The sequence below is a fragment of the Podarcis liolepis genome, assembly GCF_965112155.1.
Source record: "Podarcis liolepis genome assembly, chromosome: 4".
NCBI classification, from domain to species: domain Eukaryota; kingdom Metazoa; phylum Chordata; class Lepidosauria; order Squamata; family Lacertidae; genus Podarcis; species Podarcis liolepis.
The window spans coordinates 4,960,180-4,982,371 of NC_139558.1; the positions used below are offsets into that span (position 1 = coordinate 4,960,180).

Below are 22,192 nucleotides of genomic sequence, written 5' to 3' on the forward strand. Positions count from 1 at the left end.
TCAGGTTACAAACGCTTCAGGTTACAAACTCTGCTAACCTGGAAGAGTTACCTTGAGAACTTTGCCCCAGGATGAGAACGGAAATTGTGTGCTGGCGGCGCAGTACGCCTCTAGTTAAGAACAGTTTCAGGTTAAGAACAGACCTCTGGAATGAATTAAGTTCGCAGCTAGAGGTACCACTGTATAACATGGGGAAATGGAGAACTATGAGTGACAGCTTGAATGACAGCTTGTAGGAACGGAGAGAGGATATAAATAGCGATGAGGAATAAGAAAATATGCAGCCTGTATGATCCTGAAGCAGGTGTGCTAGGTTTGGAATAATACAAACAAACCCACATATGAAAGGAAAAAAAGAATCTAGAGCACAATGGGAAGTGGGTGAAGCTCCCTGATCCCTTGACCCAAGGCTGAGCTACCCTTGCTCTATGTACCCTATAGAAAACCCTTCCCCATCAAATGATCAACACACTGTACCCTTGTTTCACCCACACTCATGAGCACAGGCTTTTTTCAAACTTTTGTGTGGGTGCCTCCCTTTAGAGCACACAGACTGCCTCACTTTCAGGCCCAAAATCGCCTTTTGATAAACGTGTCTCCTCGTGACTTTGCAATAGATTCATCACTTTGCTCCAGATTCAAGACAAAATTCTGCTGCACTGATATCTTGAATTCCAGTGCAAAAATCAAACCTGTGAAGATTTTGCTCAGCTCTAGTTGCTAGTAAAAAATAAAAAAGGAATTAATTCCAAATGAATTTAGAAATAAGCATTTAAACTATTGAAATGTGCTACAAAACATCTGACCCTCTAAATGGGTTCAAGCGTAACTTACTGTTACCAATCACAAGGTCATTGCTGTAATTTAAGTGCCTCGTCCGGTGCGAAGGTGGGGGGAGCATTTATAATTGATCGAGCTGTTCCAAATGCTTTGCTCATCTCTCCAGACCACTTTTTCAGCTGCCTGAGGTTAATCACCAAGTCCACCACATGCTAATGCCCTCTGTTACATCATAATTAGGATGAGACTGACGGAGCTGGGGAAGGCTGATGAAATTATTCATTTTTCCCCCCTGAGAAGCCAGATGTTGCCAGATAGATTTCACTTAATTCTCTGACAGCTGCAATAATAGGCGAAATATGCAGCGGAGACTATAGTGACACTGATAACGGCATAAGGAAAGGAATGAGAGGCGTGCTGCGTGGCTACTTCATTATGATTATTCATTACGGTGGATCACCTCGTTTTATGTGGCAATTAGAGAAGACTGGGGAGGGATTTAGTGGCCAAAAATGTGGAGTTATTTTAAATCTGCAAATAGAGGCATGTGTTAAGGCTATGATGGTATATTCCCAATCAGCAATTCACCATGGATCTGTGGTACTTTGTAATAATAATAAAGAATTCCACAGTACTGAGCTGGCATTATTAGAGCAATGGATTATTAGGGGACATGGAATCTCCCAACATTCCTACCCACCCTTTTCATTGTCAGTGTATCTTTATTGATCATTGAAACTGTTCAGTGGTCAGGATCCAAAGATCCCACAGTGTAGGCCCATAAAGGTGAACACAGCGCAGCTCACCAAGGCCTTGGTAGAATTCCTAGTTTTATTAGCTGCCCAGACTAGGGGAGAAAATAGAAAGTTGCTGAGTACTATGTTAGTCTACAAATGGGATTAGCAGACTTCAGGTGGCTGGTGAACAAAAGTTCTACATAATGATACCTCTTGTAGGTGCATACTAGCCTAACAGTAAGGTAGAAGAATGACATAAACACAACAATTATACTTGGAATATAACAGAACTACATTCACTAGCAATGAATAATGACTAAACAAACAACATTTGAGAAAACATATTAATCACCCCCTGTGGTACTTAATTTTAGAAACTCTTTATAGAGAGGTCCATTTTCTCACTCCTCAATGACTTTTAAAACAATCAATCAGTTGGTCAGTCATCAGGTGGAGACTTCTATCCTCAGAAACAAGCCTCTGCAAAAGCATTGGGGCAACTGAATTTTGGGTCAACTTGTAAGGGTTTTTGCAACATTGCTTTGTATGTTACCTTGAATATAAATGTGGAAAAGTAAAGGGCTTTTGGGAGATGATTTACAATGAATTGAAGAAAATGTTGAAATATACATTTGTTAAGAAACCAGAAGCACTAGGAATAATAGGTAATGAGATTAATAAGAAAGAAAGGAAATTGTTTATGCGGTGACAGCAGCAAGAATATTGATGCCCCAGAAATGGAAACAAGAAGAACTACTCACGATAGAAGAATGGAGAATGAAAATGATGGACTATGCTGAACTTGATAAATTAACAGGAAGAATCCGGAATCGACGCGACCAGAGATTCACAGAAGACTGGAGTAAATTTACAGAATATATGCAAAAATTAAGTGATAATCAGATAACATTTGTAAGTTTTAAAGAAGTTTTGTGAAAATATTAATTAGAAATATTGTTAAAAAATAAGGTAAAATATAAAATAACATTGTAGTGCAATATTAATTCGAGAAATGTGAAAAAAGTGAGTAAAATGGGGGATTATCAGGCAAGCTGAGGGAAGTCAAAAGGGAGAAATTGATGATGAAGAGAAAAGATGTTTTGACTGTATAATTTTGTATTGGAAAATGAATAAAAAATTTATATATAAAAAAGAATATAAATGTGGAACGGCATTTTAAAAAAATAAATAAAATAAGATATTGAGAGCAATTCAGTGTTACACTATTTTGATTGTTTCATCAGCACAAATATTTCAGCTTGCTGGCAGAACCATACCCCCTCCCCTCACCCTCCATGCTGTTCCGGGGGTTATTCTGACATACACCCCCCTAACCAATTTGAGGGACATCGGGGGAAGAGAGGTGAGGAAAGTCCCATTGCACCAGCAGGACTCATTTCACTAGTTTCCACTAGCAGCTCAACTGTTTAATACAACCCAGGCCTTTACAACTGTTTACATTGCCTCATCAGAGATATCGGAACTACAGACATTCAGTTAGCAACTGATTGTTACTTTAATTTATTGCCTCTTGCTCTTCTGTTTCCATAGAATAAGCTGCTATTCTGAGACTTTTCAACTTGGCTTCTACGTCAGCAGATGTATGCTGTTTTTATCCATGAGAATACAAATCAGATCAAAAATATCTTTGCACCAACACGTTGGTAAGCAGTTTGTGGTAAAACTTTTAACCAAGTACGTCAAAGATAGTTAATTTTTGCAAATCTCGAATATGTGTATTGTTATATGTGGTGACATAAAATAATTTTAAGAAATGGGGCGGGGGGTGCTTTACATTTCAAGGAATGTAAATGAAATGACCCAGATTTGCATTTTGTGTGTATGTTTAATTTTCTTTTGAATTCAGCTGTATTTTCTTTCTTTCTTCTTGCATTAAATCATAATAAAAAAGATAGTTAACTTACTTGAGGTAGAAAAATATTTATCTTCCAGGGTTATTTCTGTTTTTCTGTTTAGGGATAGAAAAGCTCTTTCTTTTGAGTTCTCCCCACTCCCAATTGATCCTTGTTATGAACAAATACAGTTCACATTTGAGTATGTTAAATATGCAATGACTTTCAGAAATCTCGCCTGTTAGAGTAGAAATCACTATCTCTGTCACAAATGTTTGGACAGCTGTCCATTGTCTGTATATATTAGAAAACTGTAACAACGACTGTCTCTGAAGAATAACATTTAATAGAACAATGTTCTGAAAACAGCAATGAATGAACCTGTTGTGTTTAGCCAGTAATACATTTTTATTGAACTATTTGGAACCAAAAAGGGGGAAGTTAATCCTAGGTCTTTGGTCATTTTACAGTAACTAAAAGGCAGGGGCGGCCATTTGGACTGGATCCTGTAGTCCCCAGTGGCCCAGCCCATCTGAATTTTAATCAAGTTGCGGTACATACTGAGCTTCTCCTCAGTTTACTCATACTGTGCTGCAAGATGGCAGACCAGTGGCAGTGCTTGAGGATACACAGAGGTGGGTGTCACAGTGTCCCATTCAATCTAGTGGACCAGCCTTGAGTGTTTATTTGGTTCCAACATATTCTAATCCCGTTTTGGTAACTTTGGTGGCCATTCCAAAATTTCTACACAATATTGATTTGCCTCAGGGCCATAGAAAATGTGCAAAAACAAGCAATCTATTGAGTATTTTGTTCTCTCTCTCTGTCTCTCTCACTCTCTCTTACACACACCTTATCCACAAATCTTTTTCCCCCATGAAAAAAAATCCTAGTCCAATTATTTCTTTCTAGGTAGGGCTGTCACAGCTCAATGCTAGACAGCAGTTAAAAGCAGAAGAATTCCAAGGGGAAATCTCATGGGAGAAACAGAATTTTCTCTCAGCCTCAGCACAGTAGGATTTGTGGTATGGTAGCAATAGTTTCTCCATCAAATTTCCAAATTGTAGCCCTACTCTTTCCCATTTTCATCTGTATGAATGAGTGGGGGGTGGGGAGTGTCCATCCATTTGGATGAAGTGCAGAACAAGAACAAACATCAGGAAAATGGCTAGGGGGGAAACGCTAAATCAGATGATGGGAAGGATGCATTTATTTTTGCCTAGGGAAGAAAAATAGCTTCTGCAGATAAATTAGTATGTTCTGCAGTTGAGAAGCTTTACTTAGCAGACATGAAGTTTCTCCCCTTTCAGAAGAAAGGTCAAAGAAAGCCTAGAAGAATGGAGCCCAGATGATCATTTTGGATATTGATTTATGTCACACTTACTAAGACACATGTACCATAATGTCTGAAGAGACTCAGTAGCTAGAGACTCCTTTTACATTTGAGATGCTGGAGGCAGACACAAGAAAAATGATACCTACATACCAAGTAAGTTCCATCTCCAGAAGGCAAACACTAGCATGAAACTAGCTAAAAGAGTGTAATGAGATAATGAAACACTTTGCTTTCACAGTCACTTGCTGCCTGGACATATTTATTTAATCCTGGAGCCGGCCATTGAATTCGCTAAAGCTAGAAATGTACTGAAGACCAGTGAAATGTAGTGATAGAGCAGGACCTGCGTTCCAGTCACTGTCCAGCTCTGAAGCAGGTTACCTTTATATATTATTATGTAGCTGAACATATTTGCATAGCTGTCAACTTACAGATTTGAAAGTAAGGGACCAGCAGCCAAAATAAGGGACCTGCAGCCTCACCTGTTCCAGGCACTCCAGTCTTCCTGTCCTCCTGCAGTCTGGTCAAACTCATGCTGGTAGCTTCGAGAACACTGTCCAACCAACTTTGTAACCAGAGGTTCAACTGAATAGAATCTGAACCACATGCACCACAAGGCCTATGAAGCCTCAACTTAAGATGGCTCCCCGGCCTGGCTTTGCACTGCAAAGTTTGCAGCAGCACGTGCAACAAAATGGCGTTCAGCATTCAAAAAACCCCTCAGCTTGCATTAACTAGCCACACACAAGGCATGCAAGCTCCACCCCCCCCCAGTCGTTCTTAGACTTCTTATTGGGTGAGCAACACAGCCAAGCAACACAGTTGGAGCCTCCCTCCTCTCTGGCCAGCAGGGGGGAGGGAGAGGAGCTGCTTCCTTTGAAATTTAAGGGACATCATTTAAGGGACATCATTTAAGGGACATCCATCAATAAGGGACAGCAGTGGGACATGGCGCTGGAATAAGGGACTGTCCCTTCAAATAAGGGACCCTTGACAGCTATGCATTTGGGATAGAGGACGGTGTCACTGAGAGCAGATAATGCCAATAGATAAAGTGTGTGAGCATAAGAAAAGATAATAGAAATCAACTGGAACAGAGAGGAATCAGATGGTTTTTTTTTCCACATTGGCAAATATGTGCATAAAAAATTCAAAGTAGCTTAGCGGTAATATAAACAGAGAGAGAGAACAAAGCAGTCAGTGACACAGACTAACAAATTCTTTGCATTCCTTTGGGGCAGCCTATGCAATGAAGGCCCTGTTACTAGTGATAAATATTTTTTGCCAATTATTTTTTAAATTATTAAAAATCGTTACCGAATTAATACAATTTAATACAATTTTCCAAAACTGGTTTCCCACTCTCCTTACAATATATGTCCAAGATAGACTCCCATTGCTGCATTAGTTCTTAATTAGTCTCTAATTGACATAGAATCATAGAGTTGGAAGGGTCTAGCCCAAATGGCGATCCAACCTCTGCTTAAAAACCTCCAAGGAAGGAGAGTCCACAAACTCCTAAGGGAGACTGTTTCACTGTTTCACTGCTGAACAGCTCTTACTGTCAGATTTTTTTCCTGAAAGTTTAGTCAGAATCTCCTTTCTTGTAACTTGAAGCCATGGGTTTGAGTCCTACCCTCCAGAGCAAGGAAAACAAGCTTGTTCCCTCTTCCATGTGACAGCCTTTAAGATACTTGTAAATGGTTATAATATCTCCTCTAAGTCTCCTCTTTTCCAGGCTAAACATACAGTACCTGGCTCCTTCAAGCGCTCCTCATAAGGCTTAGTTTCCAGACTCATGATCATCTTTGTTGCCCTCCTCTGCACACGTTCCAGCTTGTCAACATCCTTCTTAAATTGTGGTGCCCAGAATTGGACACAGTATCACTGGTGTGGTCTGACCAAGGCAGAATAGAGTTGTACTATTACTTCCCTTTACCTGGAGACTATACTTCTGTTGATACAGCCTAAAATAGCATTAGCTTTTTTGCTGCTGCATCACACTGTTGACTCGTGTTAAGCTTGTGGTCCACCAAGACCCCTAGATCCTTTCCACATGTACTGTCAATAAGCCAAATGTCCCCCATCTTATATTCGTGCATCCGGTTCTTCCTGCCTAAGTGCAGAATCTTACATTTATCCCTATTGAAATTCATTATTGTTAGTTTGGGTCCAGTTCTCCAATCTGTTAATCATTTTGAATTCTGATTCTATCTTCTGCGGCATTAGTTACCCCTCCCAGTTTGGTGTCATCTGCAAATTTGATGAGCATCCCCACAATTCCTTCATCCAGGTAGTTTATGAAGACGTTGACCAGCAAGTGGCCCAGGACAACATACTGTGGCATCCCACTTGTCACTTTTTCCCAAGATGATGAGGAACCACTAATGAATACTCTTTGCGTCAGTCAAGCAGCTACAAATCCACCTAACAGTTACCTCATTCAACCCAGGTTCCTTGCAATAATATCATGGGGGACTTTGTCAAAAACCTTACTAAAATCAAGATACACTATGTCCACAGCATCCCTTTGATCCACCAAATTTCTATTTTTATTTTTAAAAAACCTTAGTAAATTGAAAATTACAGAATATGCAGAATTGGCTAGTTTGACTTGTAAAATTAGAGATAAAAAAGAGATTGACTTTAAGGAGAACTGGAAAATATTTTTAGATTTAAAAACTCAGTGTAAATTAGTTAAGACACAAATAGGATTTGACTGAGAACAGCAGTGGAAAGGTCAGTGGAAGTTTTTTGTTTTTTCGTTTTTTGTAGAAGCAAAGGCATGGAGTAACTAAAATATGCAGCATGAATCCAAACCTTGGGGAAACCTTGGAGGAGGTGGAAGTTCAAGGTTGAATCATTGACTGTAAAACCTGAAATGTTGTTAGATTAGTGTGTGTGTGTGTGTGTGTGTGTACAAACAAACAAACAAACAAAAAACCAGTAAAAAGTTATCAGGATTTTCTTTCTCTCTGGATTCTATCTGCATTATTTAAGTGACTTTTCTAACAGATTATTCATATAGCCAGAAGTCATTGTTCTCATTTATGTCAGAAGCAGGCCAGTGGTGTTTTTTTGGTTTTGTTTGTTTGTTTGAAAAAAGAAGGTGTCAGGGGTTCAGGGACAGAGGCACAGGGGAGGCAGGAAATGGAGAGCGATGGGGAGGAATCCCAGGACAGCGAGGAAGAGGATGACAATGACTCAAGGGATTCCATGAGTCTTTCCAGCGAATCAGAGGATTCCCAGAAGGGGGCGCCGGTGGTCAAGGGAAGGGGAGCCCCAGGGGGGGCGTGTCAGGAGCAGGGGGCCAGCAGGGGATCCCAAAGTGGCAGCTGGGCATCAGGACCAGCCTCCCCGCCAGAGCGCAGCGAAGGGGGTGGAGGTTCCAGTGTATCAGAAGAAGCAGCTCCGGCAGCAGAGAAAGAAGGGGGGTCGGAGCAAGCCACCCTCCCGGAAGGGAAGGGGAGTAGTGAAGGGAGTAGTGTAACTGTCAAAAGGAAGGTTAGAGGTTGGGCGCGCGCGCCAAGTTCAAATGTGGAGGCGCGCGGAAGAACAGGGAGCCCGGAGGAGTCAGGTCCCAAAGCCCGCAGGAGGGGGGAAGAGCAGGCTGGGGGGCGAAACCCCAGCGGGCAGGAAGACCCTGCGGAAAAGGAAAGAAAGGAAGAGGTGGAGCAGCGTAAGCCTCTTAAACTGGTGCAGGGGAGGGACTGACTCAGAGGGGACTTCAACGGTCTAAGCGTAACAGACGTGGGGTTGCGCGCCTCGGTTGTGGAGCGAACAATGAACTGCAATAAACATCTTTGTATATAAGAAGAACTTGGCGTTGGTCTTTTGTGAGCTGAGACCAGAGGCAGCCCTGACAGAAGGAAACCTAAAGATTAAACATTTTTAGCTGAGCATTTTAAATGAGACCCACAGGTGTTTAAAACTGTGCAGCATATCAGTAGTGGCATTATCAGACAGCCAGGATTGGTTGTGTTTCTCTGTTGCAAATATACTAGTGGCAATTCTAGGGCTGTTGCAGTGAAACATGTGTACTGGCTAAACATGATGGGTTTTGGCATAAAAGATTTTAAAAACACAATGAAATCTGCTAGCATCTCTTGTGTTGGCTCAGAGTTGATTTTGCCAAAGAGATTTAGACGTTTCCATCCTGTCACCCCCACTCTGGCAACTGAGTTAATTTGGCAATGGAGATTCTCAATATTGGTGAACCTACAAGTGTTGAATGTCGCTGATAATGAAAGCTTACTTAGTCCACTGAGTGCACACACTTCCTCTCTCTTTCCCCCCTTTTGCATATCCTCTGTTGTTGGGTGTGTGTTTTTTAACACAGATGCTGTATACAAGAAAGTTTAATGATGCAGTCTTGTCAGAGAACTGGGTCACCATATTGCTGCTGATTAGCAAGCTGTTTCTGAAGCAACCTTTGCTTATGCATTTTTTGAAAGTTACTTTCATACTGTCATAACTTCTGGAGGGCACAGATGTTCCCTTCCAATTACTCTTAAGGAGATTTTAAATCTGAACTGCTTTGGTTGACAACTGCACTGTGACGATGCATACTGAAATCAATCCCCAAATTAGCTACCTTTTTTGTTCAGAATGGCAAAGAAAGTTTCTCTCAGTTGTATATAGAAACAATGAATGATATCCAGCAACCATCAAGAGCTGCCAGGACTTACATGGTCCCTTTTTTTTTTGCTAAAGCTGTTTAAATGAATGCCAAGGGCAGACAGGCATGATGGATACTAATAAGACTATGGAAGATTTTGTTTACCAAATCCTAATTTGATTGCACTCTACATTAGTCAACTCAGATGAAATGCAGCTTCATATACTACATTATGCTCTTAGGAAGGGATATCAAAACACAAACTACATGCACTGTATGCCTATGCAACACAAAGGGTGCAAACATATGACATACAATTATTTTTCAGTAGTCATTTTCAAATGTGGACCACATTTTATAGATACATTCTGAACATTTATAGAACTAATACATGCATGTGTGTCCTCTGGTTCCCTATTCTAGTATACTTCAACTTATTTTACAAATGGAATGGGAGTTTATTTATCACATCTGCATCCTGATGTTTATATGAGTTCAGAGTGGCATGAACTTCACAACAAACTTGTTTAAGGTTGAGAGATGCTGTGACTCACTAGGCCTGTGTTATTGGTTGTATAAATCACCAGGATTACTAGGTAGCCTTGTGCAGCGAGGCTTACCTTTTCGATGAGGGAATGATACTCGGCTATTTCTCTCATTGTAACATGCTGTGCAGCTTCACCTTAACCCCACATGCCCAAACCAGTCAACAAGCTTCATAATAATTTCCCCTTCTTCAACTCTAACTCTGTAGCCAGCACACACACAGTGGTTGCTCATTCTTCCAGTGTCAGCAATTCCCAAGTGACCTCTCTAACTAATAAAAAGGCATTTTTTTAATATAAAAAAAATATCTTCACCCATGCTTTCACAAAGTATTTCTCATTAAGTAGGTCAGATAAATGGACTGAGGCACCGTTAGTGGGTGGTTCCCTAGACCGGATGGATGGGAAGTTGCCTGCTCTTGCTGGGGTTACATTCCCTCTGAAGCAGCAGGTATGTAGCTTGGGGGTACGCCTAGAACCACTGCTGTCGCTTGAGGCACAGACGGCCTCAGTGGGAAGGAGTGCTTTCCATCAGGGCTAATTCAAAGTACTGGTTTTGACCTGTTAGTCCTTAAATGGCTCGGGGCCAGAATACCTCAATGCCTCTCCTCATATGAACTATCCCAGACCCTGAATTCATAATCTGAGAGCCTTCTCCATGTCCCTCTTCCATGAGGGGTCCAAAGGGCTGCAACACAATAATGACCGGTCCCCGCATAAAACGGGGGGGGGGGGCGACCTTTGCGTGGACGCGCGCAGCCCCTGGATCTGGAGCGGCTCCATCAGCATAGGCTTGGCTTTGCCTTCCCTCAGGTGGGATACCTGGAGGTCTCCACCTACCTCAGTCAGTTGTCCAATCCCACCTGGGGGAAGCGTTGCCAAGGAGACCAGGCCAGGTAGGGGAGGGATTACCTGCCCACACAATAGAGGGAGGATCTTACCTAGGAATCCTCTCTTGGCTCCAGAGCTTCTCCCACCCTACCCACCCTCAGTTAATGTCTTATTATGCAGGTTAACTTTTCTTCACAGGTTTTGCAGGTTAACTTTTCTTCACAGGTATGCTGGCGCTGCTATGTTAAGGTCGCTGTTAAAGGGCTGGAAAGGAATTTCCCTGAATTGGCAGGTTTCGCCTTTCCCGTAGCAAAACGTCACAACTTTGGCAGTATCAGGCCTTGGGCGGAATCCTTTAGTCCATCTTCCTCTTTGCGGCGGCGATACCAGGGTTCCCCGTTAAAGGGGTTTTCTGAAGGGAGGCTTTGGCCGTACACCGAAAGGTCGTCATTGCTCTCTCCTGCGGCGGCGGCGTAACGAGGGCGGCTATCTCTGCTTGAACATATGTTCTCCAGAGCCGGCCCATCCCCCCCCCACACTGGATAACCCTGATGCTCCCTAGGTCCCCGGCTGGGGACCGGGGAGGGAGAACGCCCAATGCCTGAGCCAAGGTCTACCCACATTGGAAATTTAATAAAGTTGTGGCCAATTTAATCCCATTTAATCGTTATTCCACATGACGGGGGGGCCGCTCGGGACCTGGGGACTCCGCCTGTCCACGCAATGGGCTTTTCCTTCGGTGGCTCTACTTTTGTGGAATGCTCTTCCCAGAGAGGCTCACATTGGGTGTAAATTTGATAGATTTAGCTTTAAACACAAGCTGAACAAAATTTCTCCCCCAGTACCACTTAATGCTGTGGGCCCTACTTCCAAGTAGACATGTATTTGTAACATTCTCATCGTTTTGCTGGTACAGATGTGTGATGTTTGAGTTAGAACAGCATTTAAGGAAATCACCACTTTCCTATAACGACTTCCAAAATGTGTATTTTGGGTTGCATGGTTCTTACTAGCCACATGTAGATGAGCAATATGGCCATTTAGGAAATTAAAACTGTACTAATGAAAATGCAAGTCTTGCTTCTGCCTAAATATTCTTGAACAATAAAGAAAATTCCATTAAGGAAATTAGAAAGGACTTTCCTTTATTGCCTCTTTTTGTAAAATCAGATCAAGCAGTATTCCCACATATGCTATTTGGTACATTAATTTGCTTCTTCAAACAGTGTGCAACCAATTGCTAAAAGTTACACAACATTGCATTATTTTAAATGGACTACCTACATTGCCCTAAAGATATTCTCCAAGATAACTTATCTGCTTCAGACACACTATTGATTGCATACATTTTCTAAAATGAAGTTCTAAAAGTTGACTGTACAATGGCAGTGCAATGGCATCATGGTGTGTTTAGAAGAATTGTTTAATTCCTCAGCTTACCAGGACAAAGCAGCTGAGAGATCCCAAAATAAAGAACAAATCAAAGTAGCTATACCTTATTTTTATGAATATTGTTATGAATAGAAGCAGGTGGTGATATTTGTGTGCACAGTTACTTAATAAACTAGATGGTAACATTTACTTCCTTACAGTTACCTTCATTTTTAAAAAAATGTTAACAACTATATGGTTCCGCTCAGTGTGAATGATCTGCCACTTTAAGAGGATATGTAAGAGATTCAGTTCTTCCCATATCCAAACCTAAGCCAAATTCCCTATAACACTCCTATCCAGTTAAGATTCAGCAAGCTAGGCACTGAGGACTATATTTGCAATCTTCAGTTAAGACTGCAACCTCTTCCATGTGAAGTCTCTCAGGTCTTTTGCTTCCCCCCTGGTCCAGCCAGGGCCGTCTTTTCTATTTGGTTTAGTAGGTCCTGCGCCATAGCGCCTGTCTAGCAGCAGACAGCAAAGCCTACAGATAGCGGTGCTTTGCTGCCGCTTTGCCACTCACTGTAGGCTTGGGAGTCACAGAAGCTGCATGAGGAGCAGCTGCCCCACTTCCGCTCGCGGGAAAAAGGGGCGGCAATGCGCGTGCTGGCTGGCTGGGCTCTGCTCAGCTCCCTGCAATACAGTGGTACCTCAGGTTACAGACGCTTCAGGTTACAGACTCCGCTAACCCAGAAATAGTACCTCGGGATAAGAACTTTGCTTCAGGATGAGAACAGAAATCATGCAGCAGTGGCGCGGTGGCAGCGGGAGGCCCCATTAGCTAAATTGGTGCTTCAGGTTAAGAACACTTTCAGGTTAAGAACGGACCTCCAGAACGAATTAAGTTCTCAAACCGAGGTACCACTGTATACAGAAGAAGCCCTGGCTGGGGATCCGGCAAGCAGAGGCAATCTGGCGTTGGTCCAGCTTCCTTTGCTGTGGGATCAACTTCCCCCTGCCAGTTCCCCGAGGGAGCAGCTACTCTTGCAAACTGTCCTGTTAGGTGGATCCTGCAACCAGTATGTCTCCATCCTTGGCGCCCTTTCTCCAGACTTTGCTGCCTGGCTGCAGCGGCTCCGGAGGGCAAGACCAAACTGACTTGAGATTGCCCCTTTCTTTTTAGTGCATGTGCTCATCCCCTGCTGAATTTTTTTGGTGTGTGTGTGTGTGTGTGTGTGTTGTGTGGTGAGTTTTCCCCTGCGTTACTGGTTTGGGTTCTAATGAGCTGCCTGCCTCTTTAAGAAGCTTCCACTCTGCTGCCAAGGCTTTGGATTTTTGGGGGCTCTCTTCCCTTTCCCCCTGTTGCCTGCTTTTAGTTTTTCCATCTCCGTTTACAGAGCATGGAAAATATATGCTCCTTTAAGGAGTCAGCATTGATACCTCCCCCCCCCACCGCCGCTTTTACTGAGCAGGTATGTGAAATGGGGCAAATCTCCGCCCTCTGGGAAAAGTTTGCAACTCAAAGCTTCCCCCTCCCAAGCTGATTTTGTTAAGAGCTCCTCCTGCTTGGCACCACTTTGGGCGATCCCTGCTTCTTGATGGGGGCAAGTTCTCTTTCGGAAGAGCAAGTCTGGGCTGGTGGAAGGAATCCTGCAAATATCCGATGGTGCCACTTTGCGAGGTGTGGTTTTGTGTGTGTTATCTCTCCCCTCCCACCTTTTTTTTTCATTGGGAAGTTCTAGGACTGGTGGGAAAGGAAGTATGTAGGACAGCCCCCAGACTTTTGCAGGTGCAAATAATATTGATGCATGTCCAATGACAAGGAACTTCAGAAGCACCTAATGTTCCCTGGACTTTTGTTTTACACATAAAAATCTGGTTGCTCCCAAAGACTTGTCTTTCTGTCTCTGCACCAAAACACTGCTTTGGAGCAACTTCTTTCTGATTGGTGGCTAAAATGACTGTTGGTTGGTGCTGGTGCTTGAGGATGATGGAAGGTGCTTAACAAAAAAAAGTTTTTAATGAATAAATAAATAAACAAAATTCTTGGAAAACATTATTTAAAAAACTCTTCCAAAAAAAATTCCTTTAAAAGAATCAAGTCCTTTAAAAAATTTCTTAAAAGAATAATTCCAAAAATTGCCCAGTAGCACTTCAGAGACCAACTGTTTGTTATGGTATGAGCTTTAGTGTCCATGCACACTTCTTCAGATATCTGATATCAGGTATCTGAAGAAGTGTGCATGCACACCAAAGCTCATACCCATAACAAACTTAGTTGGTCTTTAAGGTGCTACTGGACAATTTTTGGAAGGATTCTTTTCGCACTGGATACCACCTGACCTTACTACGCCTCTGGTTATTGCCCCCTGCATCACGGGAGTCCTGGGCCCACGTTATGCCACCCCGCCAACCAAAAGGTTGGCAACTCTGGGAAACAGCAGGGAGGGGGTGCCGGAGGGATCTTTGCACCATGGCGCCGGATATGCTTAAGATGGCCCTGGGTCCAGCAACCACTGTTCCCTCAGCTTCTCAGCAATCTTGCTGACCCTTGACTGAAGACTATTTCTTGGGCCAAAAGCTCTTCCTTGCAACCTTCTCAGCTCTGGTCTAGTGCTAAGCCACTTCTTAAGTCACTCAGTGTCTACTACCTGGCTCAAATTTCTAGTGCTTCCTTCAGGTGATCAAGCAACTACTCTGTTCTCCTGCCCTCTCCTTGCTTTTCACTCTCTCCAGCCAGGCCCCTGCCCCACCAATCATTTCCTTCCTGCTCATTGGCCTACAGTACAGTATAAGCTATGATCCAACAGGATAAACCAGAATGTCCATGAACTGATAGAACAACAACAACAGCAACAATTTTATTATTTGCCGCCCAGAGTGGCTGGGGAAACTCAGCCAGATGGGTGGGGTACAAATAATAAATTATATTATTATTATTATTATTATTATTATTATTATTATTATTATTACCCCATCCATCTGACTGGATTGCCCCCACCACTCTGGGAGTTTACCAGCTTCTGATACATTGGCTCCTTCATATAAAGGGAGAAACATCACTAACAGTACCATCTTTGAATTGAATTGATTTGTAGTGATTGCCCCATTCCCTAAAGAAGTGGATGTTCTGCTGGTAACATGGAGTTTGATCATCCTCAGCTTTTCACTTTCCTGCCACTACAGGTAAGTTACTGGTCTCTTGTAGAAAAAGGAAAGAGAGAAGCTTGGGCTACAGAGAAAGCAGAAGTAGGCACAAGTTTGGAGTCAGCCAGGCCCTATTTGACTCAACCTAAGTCATTAGGAGGGGAGTTAGGGGATGGTGGGTGACATGCCATGCTACTTCTGGAGGAGTTTGCCCATGTTTGGTCACCAATCTGCACTCATCTTCTAGGAGCCACAGCTGAGAGCTATCAGCATGCAACAGAAGTCATACCCAGGAATGGCTTTGAGTAGCCAGCTAAAGCAGGTGAGAGTAGTTGATGAGTCTCAAACTCTCAGTAAGTTAGGGACTTACCCTGCATATGAAAACAGGCTCTGGTGGATTGAGTGGACAAGACCAATAGTATGTTCGACATTCAAGAAGAGGGTTTCTGAAAATTCTGTAGAGGGAGATGGGCAGATATGGCTCATCAGCCTGAGAAGGAGAAGGAAAACTCTGATCCTAAATCTTCACTGCCTTGCAGGATATCTTCAAGAGAAGAAAAGGTTAAGGAGTATACCATACACATATCCAGTGTTAAGGTCCTAAGGTGGTTAGATGGAGCCTTGTATGGCGCCTTCCTGCAACTTCTGCAGCCAAGCTGGTGCCAAACATGTTGCTCTGCTTTCCTTTGGACCACATCAGCAAGGCCAAGATTATCATCTTGGCAACATAGGACCTCTATGCACACTGCCTAGGGTTGCTCACCAGGGAGGTCACTTCTGTGCTGCAAATGCAGTAGTTTTACTTCATCCCCGGAGGCACACTCCATTGCCTCTTGAGACAAATGCCAACAGCTCATCAGGAATCAACTTTTGTGAACATAACTTTTTGATTTTTCACAACATCCCTATATAGAGAGGTTAAACAATGAATGAAGTACTTGCTTTTGAAAGACTTTATAATCTTGCGTGGAGGATTGGTTGATTTGTCCTATGTGCACAGAGAGAAGTTTGATTGCTACATTAGTGAGGTCAGGAAGAAGGGTGTTTAATCCCCCCCCCCTTGAAACAGGCTAATTGGTAGGAGACCATCTGCCACATCCTGAAGCATAGCTGCTTGAGTCCTCTGGAGAGATCACACTAAACCTTCTCCATTCACTGTAAAAACATTTATTGCCTAATATCTAATCTGATCTCAGTGTGTAGCACTCATTTTCAATTGAAGTCTTTTATTGATTACTATTTGACTTATTTATGTGCCTTTAATTAAAGCCATAGCACAATGGTTCACAATAGGATAAATTCATTGATCTATCTAACAATGACATCCATGAAGCGGTAAAACTGACATTAAAATAACTGTGGCCCAGGAATGCCTGGCCAAATTAGTAACCACCACAGTTAGTACCTTCCAGATATTTGACAGGTGATCATTCCACAAAACAGGTCATACCACCAAGAAGGCCCTCTTTAATATGGTCATGTGATGCATTTCCACACAGCACAGAATGACCAGGAGGGCCACCTCTGAGTATCAATGTGGTCAGGCTGAGCAATATGGGGGAAGGCATTTCCTCAGATAGCCTGGTTGCATGCTGTTTATAAATCAACATCAACACCTTAAACTTGGACTTGGTAGCAAATTGGCAGCCAGTGCAATTTCTTTAGCATATGCTCTGTGCTTCAGCTTTTGAACCAAGTTGTGGGACAGCATCACATAGGGAGCATTGTAAAAAATCCTGTCTTGATGTTACCAATGTCAGCATTAATAAGCTATTGGACCTTCCAATGATCCCAAGCATACCTCAAATTCCAGCAAGGCTTGGTTGCAGAAGTCCTGGAAAGTTCTACAGTGGCCACCACAGTCACCTGACTTGAACCCCATAGAAAATCTCTGGTGGGATCTGAAGGTGGTTGCACCATGCAAACTCAAGAATATTGATGAACTGGAGGCCATTGCTCTGTAAAAATGTTACATGGAAAAAATACGAGAGACATTACACATACTTCTGTAAAACAAGAAATTCTTTAATAAAAAGAAAAGAAAAGAAAAGAAAAGAAAAGAAACGGGGCCAAGAGCTGCTGTCTGGTTTGCATCTCATTTGCAGCAGGTCATAGCAGCAAAAGGCTGCTCTACTAAGTACTAAAGATGCTTGCCATGAAGGGGTTGAATAGTAGTGACACTGGAGAAGCCAGTATTAGTAGCAATTTCAGCTGAATTTGGGGAAAACACTTGAAGCATCCATTGTGTTGAGCTATTTCAATTGCTTTTGTTTGATTTGCTCATTGTAAACATCTGATAGTCTAAATTTTGATAATAAACCTGATTTATAATGGGGGCTGAATAATTTCGATTGCAACTGTGTATGTGTCACAGCATGATGGAAGGCAAAAACATACAGGGTCACTTTTCCACTGCAAGGGAGATGAGGGAAAGATGCATTAGTCACCTTTCCAACAACCCTGTAAGGTAATACAAAGGAGCACTTGCTCTTAACTCCAACATTCACTGACTGGAGGAACACAAGTGTAAGTTAGGGCTGTAAATTAGTGCACTTTCCTCAGTTTGGGCACAATCCACCATTAGTGTGGAAAGGAAAACTCCACATTCACTGTCTGTTAACAGTGACATGTGACCAAAGACACAGACCATCAGCTACAAAGTCATTTGAAATAACATTGGATCAAACAGCAACTGCATCACTAATAATGACACGCGCTGGAAGACCCTAAAAATGAAACGTGAGATGAACCTGATGATTTTGCAATACATATATATATGAAAGGTAAAGGTAAAGGATCCCTGGACTCCAGTCAATCGACTCCAGTCAAAGGCAACTATGGGGTTGTGGCGCTCATCTCGCTTTCAAACCGGCGTTTGTCCACAGACAGCTTTCCAGGTCATGTGTCCAGCATGACTAAACTGCTTCTGGTGCAACGGGACACTGTGACGGAAGCCAGAGCGCACGGAAATGCCGTTTACCTTCCTACCACTGTGGTACCTATTTATCTACTTGCACGGGTATGCTTTCAAACTGCTAGGTTGGCAGAAGCTGGGACAGAGCTCACTCGGTTGAAAGGATTCGAACCGCTGACCTTCCAATCAGCAAGTCCAAGAGGCTCAGTGGTTTAGGCCACAGCGCCAACTGCGTCCCTATACATGTAATACATGTAGGTCCCGCTTTGTAGGTACAATACATTCCTGGGTTTCTGCCCAAAATGGCTGCTACCAACCAGCAAAACACAAATAAATAAGCAAGTGGGCAAACTCTGGCTTTTCAGATTTCTGAATTTGCCGTTAGTGTTGTGAGGTTTGGGTATAATTCTTGGTGTTTGGATAACTGAAATTTCTGATAATGACCATTCCAGCAGTGGGACCTGCATGTACTGACATTTGAGATGTTGAAACCCACCTTTTAAATGCTAAAATCCACAGCTGACCTTTGCCTTGGTGACAAATTTCAATCAATGAATCTATTGTTCATCATAAATTTCAAATGCTGTGTTGCAGATTTGAAAACATTTTTGTATAAACTCAGTATAGTTTTAATCCTGGGTGCAACAAAAATATAAAGAGATGAATTCCAGTCTAGTTCACATTTCTTGTAAAAGTTAAGATCTAATAGCTATAGCTAGCAAGTACTGAAAACCAGAGTATGATTTGACTTTTTGCTAATAAGCATGTGCCTTGGGATAATATTAATGTTAAACATTCTGAAATGTTTGCATGTGTTCGAAAGGTCAAAGCGTTGGAAAGTTATTTTGTTTGGGGGCTCAGATTGACACGTCGAGCAATCAGGGCTGTTTTGCTCTCTGCGTTGTTTAACAAATCTCCTGAGCCTTCCGTTTCTTAAATCAAAAAGGGCCAGAGGCGGGAAACCTCCATAAATGCGCTTTGGAAAAAAGAGTGTGCTAATTTCTTGCTTGCCTATCTCACATTTGCTGCACTAAATTCATATGAAACACCAATTAATCAGCTTTGGTTGTTTTTTTTAGTATTATGCGCATTTGACTTATTCTGATTTGACTTCAGGAGTGCATGAGCCGCCATAACCTCTATGTCTTCTCCTTTTGCTTGAAATAATCCACCCTTTCTTTTAATCTCATCATTACTTTCCATTTGTTTTGCAACCAGTAAATGCTAGGAGAGTTCATGAAGCACCTTATTAGGTTTTGTGACCTCTGGATGAGGAGTTGTGATTCGGGCAGCCAATCATTTATGCACTTTGTCTTTTGGAATAAAACCCTGATACCCACTGAGTCAGTTTATGTTGAAGTAAGGGTAGCAGAAACGCAGCTAAGAAGGTCAAATAATATATATGACTGATAACCTCATTTGGAAATTAGACTAGTGTCTGGACTTTAACATTCAAAAACTTTACTTGCAGCAACTTATAGATGAATTAAAACACAATATTTACAGACACATGCTTCTCCAAGCATGGGCTTACAGTTCTAATTTCCAAACAAGTGTGTTTTTCTCTCTTTCTAGAACTCAGCACTCAGCCTTCTGTATCTCACTTAGGCCATGTCTTGCAGGTCCTATGAGACATTTCCACTTTTACCCTCTTCTGCAGCTTTGCTTTCTTTTTTTCAAGCAGAGAAGTAGCACTCGAACACTCTATTCTATTTAGCAGTGTTCACAGTGGACTCTAAAACACAGTAATCTTGCTTCACATAAAATGGAGTCTCTCCTTCACTAGATACCTCCCATGTGACCAACATTAGCCAATCACATGAGAATTCAGTTACCAACCAATCAAATTTAAACACATAGTAATGAACAGTGCTTTTTTCTGGGGCAGGGGTCTGCAACCTTTAAGACAAAAAGAGCCACTTGGACCCGTTTCCGAAGAAAAAAAACCTGGGAGCCGCAAAACCATTGCATGCGTGCCGCTGCCCTCCGATCTGACAGCGGGCGGGAAGGTGACGCCGGGACGGTGCGTGACTAACGCACGCACCACCCCCATGTGACGTCACAGCCAGTACAGCGCCCGCCACAGTGGGGAGTGTTGGGGCGCACAATGCGCCTCCTCCCCTCGCTAGTATCTGCCCCGGAGCCGCGGCCAAGGTGTAAAAGAACCATGTGTGGCTCCGGAGCTGCGGGTTGCTGACCCCTGTTCTGAGGGAATGCAGGGGTACGTATACCCCTAAACATTTTGTGAATCTAAGTTTGGCCTCATTGAGGGGCAGTATTTCAATATGAGTAGGAAAGTGAGACTACCCCTAAACATTTTTTTTAAACAAAAAAAGCACTGGTAATGCATACAAGCACTTACAATTTCAGTGAATTAAATTAGTATACTTAATAGTTTAGGACTGAGGTGTTTCACATAACCCCCCGAGTTTGGGTCTAAAACTCTAATACTAATAAGAAAGTAAAATCTACACAAATCTGGAGTTCCTAAGACAACCTTGTAAGCCTCATTCCAGCAACTCTTGCCTCCAAGCTGGTGACAAACATTTTTCTCTGCTTTCAGTGAAGCTAAGAGTGTGGCAATGTCATCTGGACAGCCCAGGATCTTCATACACAAAGCCCAGGCTTGCACCTTGGGGAGGACATTTCAGTGCGGCAAAAACAGTGGTTTGACTTTACCCCCACAGGCATACTTCATAGTCTCTTGGAACAGATGGATGCCAATAACAAACTGCTATATAATATGAAGACCTGAGCTCAATACTGGAAAAATCAAAGAACCAAGAGAAACCGAAACTGGCATTCACTCATCCCTTGTTGTCACCAATGCACCCAGTGCAAGAGGTGTTGCACATGTAGCTTTGAATGGCAAAAGGTATCACTACCTCTACTATCAAGATGAATATATAATATCACATGTTGTACCTGTCAGTTGCTATAACGCTCAGCCTTTGGTTAATAAAAATGTTAAGTCCTTTTGCTATTAGGATATGGCTTTTGAAATATTGGAAAGAGACTCATTTTGCATTCTAATTTTTCAACCTGCCTGCTTGAAGAAAATGCCACAGCCACATTACAAAGTGCGTAGGCACCAAAGGTCAAATTTACAATTCATATTCTGACACAGTAAGTTTAATTAAAAGATAATAAAAGGCAATCATTTATTGATAGTTTTAACATTAATGAATGACTTTGACCTCGGGCATAGCTGCTGTTTCCTAGTTAAAGCAAAATATGACTGCTTGTCATTACAAGATTTTTATTAGTATTAATGGTTTTAACTTTCCTCCCATGTATATGTCACAATATGTCAACAGTTCATTGGGGAAAAAAACTATTGATATGTTTCCAATTTGTAAACAACCCTAAAACCCTGTCTCTACAGATTCCTTGTGTTATACCCCAAACAACGTTTCACAGATGAAAATACATGCACTCTTGTATCACCGTTATCTTCATACTAAGGAGCAGCGCCTGAACATCACATGCACCTCAGAACATAAGCAGAAATTGCTGGATCAGCTCCATCTAGCCAGCATCCTGTTCTCACAGTGGCCAACTAAATGCACTTGCAGAATTCCAAAACCTGAACTTTTCTGTTCTCTCATTTATTGTACAATACATTTAAAATCAGATGGGAATTTGTTGTTTAAGTCACTGATTGAGAGTACAACAAAGTCAAACAAAAATAATTGTCCTGGAATAAGTTATCGAAGTGCCAAATGCAATATATTTACTATGAAATCCTTGTTTGGGTTCATCGTGGGGCTCAAGCTACACATAGTCTAAACCAGTGTTTCCCAACCACTGTTCCGTGGCACACTAGTGTGCCGCGAGATGTTGCCTGGTGTGCCGCGGGAAAAATTTAAAAATTCGAAAGATTTTTTTTAAAAGTCAAATTTTCGATTGGGGCACCGTCACTAGATGACCCCTGGGGTTCCCTCCCTCCCTCCCGCTCTGCGCCTCCCTCCTCCTCCTCCGGGGAGGCCCTTCCTGGCTCTCGGCCAAGGCTTGGAGGCTGCCACTCACTCACTCGCTCGCCCACCCGTCCCTCCATCCC

The 22,192-nt window shown here is 42.5% G+C and overlaps 1 protein-coding gene across 1 annotated transcript in view; it reads left to right on the forward strand.

Moving 5' to 3' along the window:
- The window catches only part of LOC310705539 (uncharacterized protein), a gene marked incomplete at its 3' end in the record, with an annotated part of 54,008 nt that extends 32,412 nt beyond the window's left edge, over positions 1-21,596 (forward strand). Inside the window, exons 3-5 of the mRNA XM_083500136.1 lie at positions 3,069-3,181; positions 15,170-15,257; positions 21,518-21,596. Coding sequence (XP_083356262.1) covers positions 3,069-3,181; positions 15,170-15,257; positions 21,518-21,596 — 280 coding nt within the window. The remainder of the gene's footprint in view (positions 1-3,068; positions 3,182-15,169; positions 15,258-21,517) is intronic.
- Positions 21,597-22,192: the final 596 nt, after the last annotated feature.